Below are 13,612 nucleotides of genomic sequence, written 5' to 3'. Positions count from 1 at the left end.
GGGGTGTAAACTACCCAAGTGAAATATGAGGTGGGCCTCACTCTGGCCATGGAGGAGGCCCAGGACAGGAAGGTCGGATTTGGAATGGGAGGGGGATCAGGTTGGTTAATGCGAACTGAGTGGAGGTGTTGTGCGAAGCGATCACCAAGCCTGCTCTTGGTCTCACCGAGGTTGATCATACGCTGAATAATCCAATCACATTTTTGTTTGGAAGTGGAAAGAAATAATAGAAATTGCATTCATTGCAATGTGTAAAAAGAGTTGAGATATTGTATTATAATTTTGCCACATGTCATTGTGGTATATAACATGTCTTGATTGGTGAATGTTTAGTTTGTGACTTTATTTGAAGCAGGACTGAACTTTTACTGCCTTCCCTCACAGTAGAAAACGTTGAGTCCGCTGTGGGGGGGGCGTTCATGTTAAATTCTATAGTGTGATGTGTTTTTCTTTTTATCTCTATGGATGTTTGGCAATCCAAATTCTTTGGTTCAACACGAGTTGATTTAAATGTACTATATAAATAAAAATTGATTGTTTGAGAAATAATATGTGAATGCTTCATTGAGTATAATTCCAACTGGTAACTATGCACTTCGTCTGAGCACATTATCGCACGCGTTATGCAAGCCGTCTTAGATGACCACCTAAACTGTCATTTGGCAACCTAAAAAGCTGCCGAGGTTGCCCGGCTAGCAACAGAAAAATGAGTGCCCTGCAAAGCCTAGATTCTCCTTAGAAGGAGAGGCAATCTCATTGGAACTTACAATAGTTTTACAGGACTCAGCCGGCTGGATACAAGAAAGGTGTTTCCCTGGCTGAGGAGTGTGGAACCAGCGGTCAGTATTTCAGAATAAGGGGGATGCCATTAAGGACTGAAAAGAGATGAAATTCTTCACTCAGAATATGGACATTTTTTGAAATTCTCCACATTAGTGCTATGCATGTAAAACAATCTTGTTTATTTAAAAGAGTCATAATTAGATTTCAGGACATTAAGGAATATGGGGGGAAATTGCAAATGTGTCGAAAATCAGACAAAATTGTAATGAGATGGTCTACTGCCCTTAATTCTTATGTAATATTGCAGTAGACATCAGCTAGGTTAACAGGTTGTGGCTATAAAATTAGACTTGCACATGGGGATGGATGCAAATTGGTGCCGAGCTGTAATGCAAACATAACTTTTCTACAAATAATATTTTGAATATTCACAAAGAGCCCAACGAGCAATTAATATTAACTGAAACCACATACCCGCTCTTCCTCATTTGTCTCAGGATCCAAATTATTCAAGGCATTTTCTACTCTTGCAAGTCGACCAGAGAGCGACAGTAACAGATTTACCACCTTATCCAGATCCCCAATGAACATACGGTACTTATCAAATTCATTGGGTTTGCAGACACTGTTCACCATTCTTTCAGCTTCTGCCCCCAGGGCACAGTTTGCACTGATGTCTTCCAAGAGGCTCTTCTGGGCTTCATGCAACACACTAAGTTTTCTGCTCAGACTGCAGATTAATTGGTGCTGTGAAAATAGAGGAGAAAAAATATTGAGTGGAAAAGTGCATACTCCCAACACAATTTGTCCAAGTGGCAAATGTTGTTCCTTAGCAAAAGCAGCATGGATACCGACATGAAGCAACATAACAGCAGTTCACTATATTAGAGCTTGTATTGGATCTACTTCTCCTCATTGTCCGAGACAAATCCAAATCAAGGAAAAGTTCATTACCTTCTTTTCCATCAACTTATTATCTTCTTCCTCTGCCTCCTCCAAACATTCTTCAGCCATTTTGGGAAGGTCCTTCATCTTATTCAACAGCTCGGCCTTAGCAGTTGATGTGCTATAGTAGGTGGAGCAAGTCGTTGAGCCAACTGTTGGAGTTGGAGACGTAGCCTGTACTGAAACCCTGTATTGAATACAGAACCAGTTACCACTTTCCTCTTTGCAATGAGCAAATTGGAACTAAAATTCTGACTTAAATGCACTTCCCTCAAAAATCTATGACTACATAACATTACATAGAATTCAACAGTCCAAATTGATCTATGGTGAGATTTAAATTATGCATATTTCATCCCATACCATCCAACTCACTTCATTTTATCAACGCAACTTCTGTTATCACATATAATTCCTTTTTAAAATTCCCAAGCTATTTGTTTTCTGTGGTCGCTAACTCTATATTTTAAGCACACTCTCTCTTTATTTCTCAATTTCATCTGGTTTTAAACTCCTACATTTAAATTCTGCCGTAAGCTGAAAATTTTCACATTTACTCTAACCAACATATTCATAAACTTCAAAGACATGTCAGGTTTCCATTCTTCCTGTTTTTTTCATTTGTATCCTGAAAGCTGTAATCTCAAAATCCCAATACCTCATAAAATCTTTCTGTGCCTTCCTCAGTGATTCCATGTTTATAGAATGTAAATATAAATTCAACTATGCCTGAACAAGGCCCTGACTAGCTTCAGCTTTCATCATTCTTTTGAATTCCGTAGCTCTAGAAATATATCTCAGTGCTTTGTGGGTATTTGCGAGGATGTTACAAGGTCTAGAGAGCTTGAGTTATAATGAAAGTCTGGATAAACTTGGACTGTTTTCCTTGGAGCATAGGAGGTTGAGGGGTGAACTTGAATAGGGTATAGATAAGGTGGATGGTCCCAGTTTTTAGGTAAGGGCATCTAATACTAGAGGGCATGCATTTATGATGAGATGGGAAGGATGGTGGGTTTATGGAGTGAGTTGCAAGAGGAAGCGTGTACAATAACAGCGTTTAAAAGTCATCTTGGTATACAGCATGAAACATAGAAACATAGAAATTAGGTCCAGGAGTAGGCCATTCGGCCCTTCGAGCCTGCACGGCCATTCATATATCATGATCATGGCCTGTGTACAATAACAGTACCTGCCTTCTCTCCATACCCTTTAAAAGTCATCTTAAATTGGTACTACAGCATGAAACAGAGAAACAGGCCCTAGCCATGCATACATCTGTGACTCTATGATCTTCACCAGTTCACCACATGTAGGTGTCCAATTAAGAATGGCAAAAAAAAACACAGCCTATCAGCTCATGATTTTGAAGGTCCTACTAATTTATACCAATTTTGTCTTCAGCTAAGAAAAGACTACCAATAAAACAAGTGCCATGTGTTTGTTACCAGCTTGTAGTGTGTGCACAATCTTACCATTCCACCTTGAATACTTCTGGTATGTTTGACCTGGGATGGCTCACATTTACCACGTACTGATACGGGACAGAAAACGGGACGTCAAGAAGTGTCTAAAAATTGGCTTCTGAGAACTATTTTTAAGTATGCAGAGAAATAAATGAAATATTGCAAATTAATAATAATTTGTATTAAGGAAACCCAAGGAGAATGTTTTCCTTTAATTTGTCCTTTTTCCTTAATACTAACTAAATACTAATTTACTTTGTCCTTTTTCCTTAATACTAATTAAAGGAAAAAATTCTCCGGGAGCCATAAAAGCTTCTGTTGTGGGCTTAGTGTTTACTAACAACTTACTCGTGCTATTTCTGTCAAATGTAGTAATCTACAATTGATTTAGATTCCTCCTGTTCTTACACAACATGTGCAGACAAGACCAGGAAATTTATTTAGAATTGAGTTTAAAATGATGAAGATTCTGATTACCAATTCCTTTAGCTGCACGGAGATGCTGACCTTAGCAGACATAATGATAGTGACCCAGTACAACCAACGTGGGCTACCAGGGAAGTACTATTTTCAAGTGTTGTCACATTTGTTATATTCTAGTGTTTGCTTGCCATCATTAGATGTCAAATGCACATTTTTAGCCATTTCCTTCTGGGTGTGGTTGGAGTTTTAGATTTGACTGCCTAGTCTGTCTAGCTCTAAATAATGTGGGAAGCAGTGCGACTGCTCTTTGAAGGTGCACTTAGTGAACCCAAGGCAAATTTAACAATGTGTATTTAGGTACAAATATCCAATGATGTAGAATGTTAGTGATTTTGAAAGGACTTGAGATTCAAAGTCAGCCCCTTATATTCTGGGTGTAAAAATATATGTGCACTAAGCCAGTATATTATCCAATTCTTCAATAATTCCCACAATTATCCACATAGATACATAATTAGAGCAACACAATGGATAATGCACTACTGAATGGATTTCCCAATCATGCTTCAAGGCTGGTATGTATTTAGTTTAGTTTAGAGATACCATGTGGAAACAGACACTTTGGCCCTCTGGGTCCATGCCGACCATCAATCCCCTGTACACTAGTTTTATGTCCTACACACTAGGGGCAATTTACAGAAGCCAATTAACCTACAAATCTTTGGATTGTGGGAGGAAACCAGAGCACCCGGAGAAAACTCAACACAGACAGTACCCATGGTCGGGATCGAACCCAAGTCTGACGCTGCGAGGCTGCAGCTCTACCACCGCGCCACCAATCCACATGGACATGGTTTTTCATGAATAAATTTCTATTAACTATATTAAAATAAAAGCAAGCCCATACTGACCATTATAATCCTTTTACAAATCTATAAAGGACATTGTTATATATCATCGAAGATCATCAAATGACAAATTGCTTATGTAGTCTTAACGTGGAATATGGGATCCTAATAAAATAGTTGTCAAATTCTCTGTGCTTTTTCCCCAGTTGTTGGGTTTCTTGAAGAACATCAGGTAGATAAGTCGAGGGTCTGGCGTGGCTTATCCTATGTTAAACTAGTTGTACTGGTGCACAAATACTTATTGAGAAAGCAAGAGAGGAGATTACCTGGGTTCTGACAGAGATCCACGTTTACTCTATACCTGCAAGCGAGGCTCCAGAGGACTGGGGAATGGCCAGTGTTGTTTCGTCGCTTAAGGTCAATGGGGACAAATCAGAAAATTATAGGATGGTAGCCTTACATCAGTAATTGGGAAATGATTGGAGAAGATTTTTAGGGATAGGTTCTACTCGCTTCTGGAAAAGCAAATACTTATTAATGATAGTGAGCATGGCTTTACATAGAGGTCATATCTGACCAACTTGATCATTTTTTTTAGATCATATTATGAGTCAGAGGGAAGATAGTCAGAATCTTTTTCCCTCGGGTGGAAGTCATATCACTGGGTATCGGTTTAATATTAGAGGGAGGAAATGTAAAGACCATTTGTGAGGCAAGTTTTTGTTTTACACAGAGAATGGTCGGTGTCAAGAATGAGCTACTAAAGGAGGTGTTGGTGGAAATGCAATAGCAGAGTTGGCATTTAGACAGATACATGAACAGGCAGGGAATGGGGTGGGGAATATGGACCATGAGCAGGCAGATGTGCTGTTTAAATTAGCAACATATTCGGCACAGTCATTGTGGGCCTGAGGGCCTGTTCCTGTGCTGCACTGTTTTGGGTTCTATATTTAATTGCTTGGCCTAGCTGGTAAATCACCCTGTTGTCAGCACTCGTATAAAAACTTTATCATAACCCTGGCTGAGATACAGAGTCCTTGTCACCAGCATCATAGTGGTATATTGTGCTGGTGGCAATAATTCCTGTGTACGTCTTTACCATTATTGGAATGCAATTGCCGATTAACCCAAATATGCCTTCACCTACTATTCATAAGCTTGATATTCTTCCCAGTTATCCAGTTTCATAGACCTGTTGTGCGCAAAAAGCAATTTCAAGTAGGATCACCTACCCCAGCAGACAGAATATTGGCTCAGAATTTTACCAAGTTCGAAGGAAAGCACATGGAATCAGCAAGATCAGGAAGGCACTTACTTCTCAGAGTTAACATTCAGGCTCAGCTGTAGTGGATTCCGTTTCTTGCGCTCACGTGCCCGTGACAGCTCCTCTTTGCTTTCTGGAAAGATTCCACCCATCATGTCCACAGCACTCTTCATCTTCGAGTTTGGATCCAGAATATCTGCCAGAGATTGGTCTTTCCCAGCAATATCTCTCAGTAACTCCTCAGAAGTGAACTCAGTGGGAGGTCTGCACTTCATATCCGGACAGCACCTCACAGTCTCAATTCCCTCACCAGGATCCCAAGAGGGGCTTTGGATAATGTTTCTTTGCGATTTGGTGACAGGTTTAACGTAAATTTCTGAATCTTCCCACCTTTCATCTTGTCTGCTGACAATACTGGAGTATGACTCTCCACATCGTTGACAGCCTAGATCCACCTCATTCTTTGCAGATGGCATGTTGTCTGGGTGGTAGAGATGCTCTCGTTCAAATGGCCAGTTTCTTCCCCCGCTGGATGTCCCCACTCCCGTTGAATCCATTAATTTTTGAGTTCTAAAGGAAGAAAAAAACATTTAAGACCTTAACTAAAGAAGCGGGAGCAGGTTCATTTGGTTCCTCAAATATGCTCTACTATTAAATCAAATTCATGTCTGATCTTCTATCTCAAGATTATTTTTTTTTTGCCAATGCTGCTATCCCTCAATTCGTCAAATAACAAGATTGATATCAGTTTTATTGCAATCAATGATGAAGCTACCACAGGTTGAGGATTTAAAAAAATATATCCTCTTTTCAGTCCTAAATAGTTTATCCTGTTATTTTAAATCTGTGATGCCTAGTTCTACACTACTCTGCCAGGGGAAACATCACCACTACATCTGGCCTGTCAACTACATTAATTTGTTATGCTTCAATGAGGTTGCTTTTCATTCTCCAAAACTTTAGAGAATAGTCCTAGCCTAGCCAACTCAGTATTTCTTCATATACTGAATATACATGAGTATAGAAGTTGGGATGTAATATTAAAATTGTACAAGGCATTGGTGAGGCCAATTTTGGAGTATGGTGTACAATTTTGGTCGCCTAGTTATAGGAAGGATGTCAACAAAATAGAGAGAGTACAGAGGAGATTTACTAGAATGTTGCCTGGGTTTCAGCAACTAAGTTACAGAGAAAGGTTGAATAAGTTAGGGCTTTATTATTTGGAGCGCAGAAGGTTAAGGGGGGGACTTGATAGAGGTCTTTAAAATGATGAGAGGGATAGACAGAGTTGACGTGGATAAGCTTTTCCCACTGAGAGTAGGGAAGATTCAAACAAGGGGACATGATTTGAGAATTAAGGGACAGAAGTTTAGGGGTAACATGAGGGGGAACTTCTTTACTCAGAGAGCGGTGGCTGTGTGGAATGAGCTTCCAGTGAAGGTGGTGGAGGCAGGTTTGTTTTTATCATTTAAAAATAAATTAGATAGTTACATGGACGGGAAAGGTATGGAGGGTTATGGTCTGAATGCAGGTGTATGGGACTAGGGGAAAATACGTGTTCGGCATGGACTAGAAGGGTCAAGATGGCCTGTTTCCGTGCTGTAATTGTTATATGGTTATGTGATAGAATTGTTATTATCCCATAAAGCAATGGACTAAATCTAGCACATATCTAACAGGACTTTGTTGAGCTGCCTTAGCAGACTGTGGGCAAATGGGTTAGGAAATCTTGAAGCTAATTTAACCACAAAGGGAATCCCATTTTATTTCCCTTTGCCATTTTCCTTTCTTTACCACCTACTTCCCCTACACTTGAAGTTGCCTACTACTTGGTCACTGGACATTAACATCCAACAGTGTGTCAGTGGCCATTCCTCGTGCAACTTTTCAAAGCACTTGCAAGGATAACTTCCACCCAGCAGCCTCAGTTCCAGGATGGAGCACTGTAACAGTAAAAGGACTCGGGTTTAAATCCCATTCTGGGAACCAAGCCCCGAGATCAGGCCAACGTGCGTGGGAATGTGCAGCACATACCTTCTTCCAGGCAAGGGCTCCAATGCCCTCTCCTCCCATGTCTTCTATATTGAAAAATAATGACCTAATTTTCTTCCCAGTATGGTATGTTCAGGCAGCACTAAAACAGATTATATCAGTAATGGGAGGTAGACACAAAATGCTGGAGTAACTCAGTGGGGCAGGCAACATCTCCCACCGTTCCACTGAGTTACTCCAGCATTTTGTGTCTACCTTCAATTTAAACCAGCATCTGCAGTTCTTTCCTACACATATCAGTAATGGGATTGTGCATTTCATTAGTCAGTGGCACCCATTCTCCTCGTCTCGAGTCACGATTCCAGTCCCCAGCCCTCGACTCCCGAGCATAAACATTTGGAATTCTAGTTATAGCATCTCTTCAGTGACCATTATTAAATGAGTTTGGACACTCCTATCAGAGACTACAAGTGGCACCACCAATTGTGTTTTTGCATGCAATGCATTTTAAACTATCACAACTAAATGTCCTCTTAATACCCACTAAAGGCAGTTGAATATTATTATCAGTTATCCTTTACGTGTTAAATAAGTTATTCGCTGGAGAATAATATTTTCTACTTTTAGATATGCTGTATAAAATACACCATCAAATACAGCATAATCATTACACTTATAACCTCACAGGAGGCCATTTTGTCCACTGGGTCCACCCTGGCTTCCTGGGGAGGAATTCAATTAGATCTCCTAATTTCCTTGAACTTTATTCTCCATCAACACCCCTTTGAGGTGCTTTGCCATTAAAATACACTCTGGGTTAATTGATTGTAGCTCTTTAAGAGGGGAAGAAGAACAGGGTGCAGGTGGAGGAAAAGCCACAGCTACAGAGGGAACGTGAAAACTCTATACAGAAAGCATCCAAGGTCAGGAATAACACTTGGACACCAACTACGATACCACTCTGCTGCCACAAGAACAGCTCTCTCTGCTGTGGCCCATTTATGAAGAATGGCAATCAATCTAGTTGTCGGTCTCAGTGATATTCTGGGAGCTAGATTCATGATACTGTAGCTGAAGATTAGGAAAAACTTGTTTTCAGTTCTACAAAGAGACTATAACACAGATCCTCAACGTAAAAACAGGAAATGTTGAACATTTTCAACGGGCCAGACTGCATCTCTGGAAAGGAAAACAGTGCTGAAGTTGCGTCAGAAGCAGAAAAACATTGGGGTAAATCAAGTTGTTGGATGCAGAGAATATGTGTGGCATGTGTGCTTGCCGGAGGTTAGGGACCTACTGACGGGGAAGCTCAGAACAAATAAGATCTGTGAAACATCCATCAGTTGAAGAAGGTTCAATTTGAAATGTTTACTTTGCTTCTAACCAAGCATGTCTCCTGACATACAGCATTTTCAGTATTTATTTCAGATTTCCAGCTTCCACGGTGGTTTGTTTAAGTTTAAAAACGAGTACATTTCAATTTATATCAAGTTAATTGATCTGCGAAATGGAGGCTAGGAACTTTGTTTCTCAAACTAGCAAAGATATTTTAATTGCAGCAGCTCTCAACATTAAACTACTTTTCAAACACAGATCTTGGTCGCGTTTAAATGCTTTTAAAATCCAGTTCTTTGTGGTATAATCGCAATATGGGCTTTCAAATGAAATTTTAAACAGAACAGCTCATCTATTTAAAATCTTCCCATCCAAAAGCAACACTATTAAATTGTGCACTTTTTACATCACGTGACATTGCGCGCATTACTTTCTGTGCCTCATCATGCACATTCATTTTAAGACCTTATCAGCCGCAGAATTGCTAAGACAATGTCCTACTTCATAGCATCATTTAAGGCCAATCTAATTCATGTCTCTTGATAGTTCAGAATGAGTCAATGTACATGTGGTGTGGCACTAGGCCAAACAAACCATAAAAATCCCCAAGTTAACTAATCTCTGCCAAGGAAGCAGTTGGAATGCTACAGTTGGCCAGAGCATCCATGGGAGCAGGAAAAACAAGTGGAAAATAACAAGTCTTGAGTTTTGTTCTTAATTGCTGATTCCTGTCATGAAATGTGCATGTGAACAGGACCAAATGCAGCAGTTTTATGTTCCAGGCTTGAACAGACTATACACAAGCTTCATAAATGAATACTGGAGATTTGGACAAGGTGTCACTAAGCAGCTGGCAGGCCACACCCATCAGCAACCAATGGTTTTGGACTAGCAGAGTGAACTGGATTTAAAATAATGGGGAAATTCCCAGTGCGTTTACTTTAAGATGCTCCAAACTGAATAACAAATACAGAACAATCCTTAATTTTGCTTAATGTTTTGCTTGTTCCTGAAAGCGAGACTTTTGCTCTTCAGATTTCAAAAATTACGAGTTACAAAGGTGTATGTTAAAAGCTCTCATTCTGGGAATGCCACCCCTTATTAAATCGATTACATAAGCCCATGTCGTTTTTCAACAAATATTAAAACTTGCCATGTACTGATAAGTAGCATCCCTGCTCACCAAAGAAATATGGACTTTTAAAGTAGACAGATGCTTTCTCTTTTTAACCATTTTCACCCACTTAAAACTGACTCACTGGGGCATAACTATTTGTCCTAATGTTTGTCAGTGAGGTACCATAGGCAAGCAGAGTTTTGTTTTCACTGGATATCTGTACCAGAATGTTTTTCCAGTATAAATTGGAGAGGTAGACGATTCTGCCTTTTTCTTAGCTTCTGAACAATTGTCACATCTGGTCAACAAAACAAGCCACGAAGACAAGATCACACCCTCCAATTTTTACTTCCAGTGAAATTCAAATTTGGATATCTATTCAACTTCTGCAGGTGAAATATCTGCACTATTAGTTGGTCTGTAAATCAAAGAACCTGCATGACAATTAACTGGCAGCCTCTTAAAGCGTGGGAACATGCACTTTTTTCTAATGGAGGGCTACATGGTAGCACGGGGCTACAATTTTGCAATTTCCCACTTTTGACCTTAATAAAGTAACAAATGGGCAGTAGAGGCTAAAGCTTGCAATGTGAATGGGATTTACTGATGCATATGTCAGAATGTTATCGTTCCAAGAAGATGATTTTAGTGGAAATAACAGGCATCTGACAATATCATGACTACAAGTAATGTTCCGATATCCTGATAACAAATAATCATCTTATCCTTCTGTGGCAAAACGTCCACTTTAGTTTCAAACGGTTTTCCGCAATGTTCACCATTAGATGTTATGAAATTACCTTGATGTGACATCACTCTCCAGGGGCACTGCCAATTTCATCGCTGGCCTATTTGACTTATAATTATACAAGGAAGAGATCATATGTTCGCCTGGAACAGGAACTAAAGTGGAAGGTCCTAAACATCTTGGATTAATGAAATTGGATCTTGGATACCTGTATTCAAAGCCCATTGAGTAATCTGCACACATTTGTGATGGATGAGAATATCGTGTTGCAATGTTCCCAGCAGATCCAGCGTTTGTAGATGGGTCTGAATAAGTCCATGTTTCCCTCTCAGTGATTGGTTCAGACTTTTTCCAAATCATAGATGCGGGCTGTGAGATTAACACAGGATCCAATTCATACTGAGCACCTCTCTGTAACCGATATTTATCCAAGTCTGGCAATTCGTGCAGAGATAGTTTTCGAAACTGGTACTTTTCCATTTCTGGCAATTCATGCAGAGACAGCTTCCGGTGCTGGTATTTGTGTAAATCTTGCAATTCGTGTGTTGACAGCTTTCGGCTCTGGTATTTGTCCATATCTGGTAATGCATGTTGGCACAGTTCCCTGGGTGGAATATGGCCTACATTTGATAATTCATGTTGGCACAATTTCCGGGCTGGATGCTTGTCCATATCCGGTAATTCGTGCTGAGACAGTTTCCTGGCTGGATACCTGTCCACATCTGGCAATTCATACTGGGACAGTTTCTGGGGTGCATATCTGTTCACAGCTGGCAATTCATGCTGGGACAGTTTCTGGGGTGCATATCTGTCAATATCTGGCAATTCGTGCTGAGATAGTTTCCAGAATTGATATCTGTCTATATCCGGCAATTCATGGTAGGACAGTTTCCGAGGTGGATATCTATCCATGTCTTGCAACTCATGCTGGGACTGCTTCCTGGGTGGGTACCTGTCTATATCCGGCAATTCATGCTGGGATAGTTTCCAGGGTGGGTACCTGTCTATATCCGGCAATTCATGGAGGGATAGTTTCCGTGGTGGGTAACTGTCCAGATATGTCAATTCGTGCTGGGACAGTTGTCTGGGTGGATAGCTCTCCATATCTATCAATCCGTGCTGGGACAATTTCCTGGATGGATATCTGCCCACATCTGATAATTCGTGCTGGGACAGTTTTTGTGGTAGAATCTTGTCTGTATCTGGCAATTCGTGTTGTCCCAGACTCCGAGATCTGTACCTATTCACATTTGTCGATTCACGTGCAGGTGATTTCCGGGGCTGTAAAATATCCAAATCTGACAACTCATGCTGGGGCACTTTTTGGAACTGGTACTTTTCCAAATCCTCCAATTCATGATGGGATGGTTTCCTGGTCTGGGAATTTTCCAAATCTGGTAATTCACATTGCGATATTTTCTTGCCCTTTTCAAAATTCTCCAATTCACATCGAGGTGGTTTCTTGAATTGGAACTTGTCTGAAAATGGCAGTTCATGCTGAGACAAGTTCCTAGATTGGTGCGATTCCAAATCTGATGTGCTATGTTGCAATTGTGTTTGAGACTGTTGTTTTCCCAAATCGATTGTTTCATGCTGAGACAGTTTCTGCAATCTGTATTTCTCCAGGTCTGGTGGTGGAGGTCTCAGTGGTGGAGGATTTTTCTTTTTTTTGTTGGTAGATAAATCATCATGTCTACATGCTTCAAAATCATGTGAGGCACGTTTCTCTCCTTCAAACTTTCTCAATACAGTAGGTGATTCGCAATCAATATCTTGGCCGGTACAATTGCAGCCAACTTCACTTTGGGGAGCGTGTGCGGAGTATGCAGGATAAGGCAAAGGCAGTGCAGCAGATGGGCTGGGTGTCTCCAAAGAACTTTCCTGCTTGGATTCCCTTGGCAATGTATTCCACTCATCCTTGAGATTCCCTTTTGACTTGGATTCAGAATGTGCCTCTTGCACGCTGCTTACACATTGTATCTTTGTTTCTCTGAAAAATACCAAATATTAATGTGATGTGTTCAAATATTTTCTTAAGAATTACATACAATGCATATTTTGTGTTGCTTTGCCATGCTATTATTTAATAAAACATGCATGCATGTTCAATAATCGGTAAAATCTACTAAAAGGGGTGTATAAGTGAGTGAGCGAAGGCAGTCGGGCAGAAGACAGAGGGAGACTCTGGAAAGTGTGAACCAAACATCAGTGATTGGCAATATTCTACATCCCTATTAAAAGAGGTGCAGTAACAGGACACAAATAGTGTAATATAACTAGGTCTCTATATTCATTGTGGTCCCTCATTTTATTCCCATCTAATATTGTGTTGGTTCCTTCTTCATTATCATCTTTCACTTGAACTCTGTACATTTTATTTATTTTATCAATTACAATAAGCTAGATATTAACCCTGTTGTGAATTTGATTGGAAAGGTTTACAATAAATTGGAAAGGCTATGTGCTCAACCATATTAGTAACAGATAAGAGAAAGAGTGTAACTAAGGAATGGCTATGGGATAGTAATTGTGAAAGTGGTAGCACAGTAACAAGTGGGAGAAGGAAGCAAGTACAATTCTAGTAATGGGAACAGCTGAAGAAAGGGTTTGCCACTGGCTCAGTCATCAGTGCTGCTGTTAAACAATTCTAGTGACTGGGTCAATCCTGTGTTAATTTTGCAGAATCTTTCTGTA

At 40.2% G+C, this 13,612-nt stretch overlaps 1 protein-coding gene across 5 annotated transcripts in view; it reads right to left on the bottom strand.

Moving 5' to 3' along the window:
- Positions 1-13,612, bottom strand: part of LOC129702128 (protein Shroom4-like) — a 101,580-nt gene that overhangs the window by 5,306 nt on the left and 82,662 nt on the right. For 4 of the 5 annotated variants that reach the window (XM_055643722.1, XM_055643720.1, XM_055643723.1 and 1 more), the window contains 4 exons: positions 10,971-12,908; positions 5,778-6,296; positions 1,738-1,915; positions 1,258-1,530 (listed from right to left, as the gene is read on the bottom strand). In XM_055643722.1, coding sequence (XP_055499697.1) covers positions 1,258-1,530; positions 1,738-1,915; positions 5,778-6,296; positions 10,971-12,908 — 2,908 coding nt within the window. The remainder of the gene's footprint in view (positions 1-1,257; positions 1,531-1,737; positions 1,916-5,777; positions 6,297-10,970; positions 12,909-13,612) is intronic. The other variant, XM_055643721.1, reaches the window with a different exon arrangement.

This window comes from Leucoraja erinacea, chromosome 12 (assembly GCF_028641065.1).
Source record: "Leucoraja erinacea ecotype New England chromosome 12, Leri_hhj_1, whole genome shotgun sequence".
NCBI lineage: Eukaryota > Metazoa > Chordata > Chondrichthyes > Rajiformes > Rajidae > Leucoraja > Leucoraja erinaceus.
Note: the sequence above shows the minus strand (reverse complement) of the source record. Positions and strands in the feature narration are given on the sequence as shown.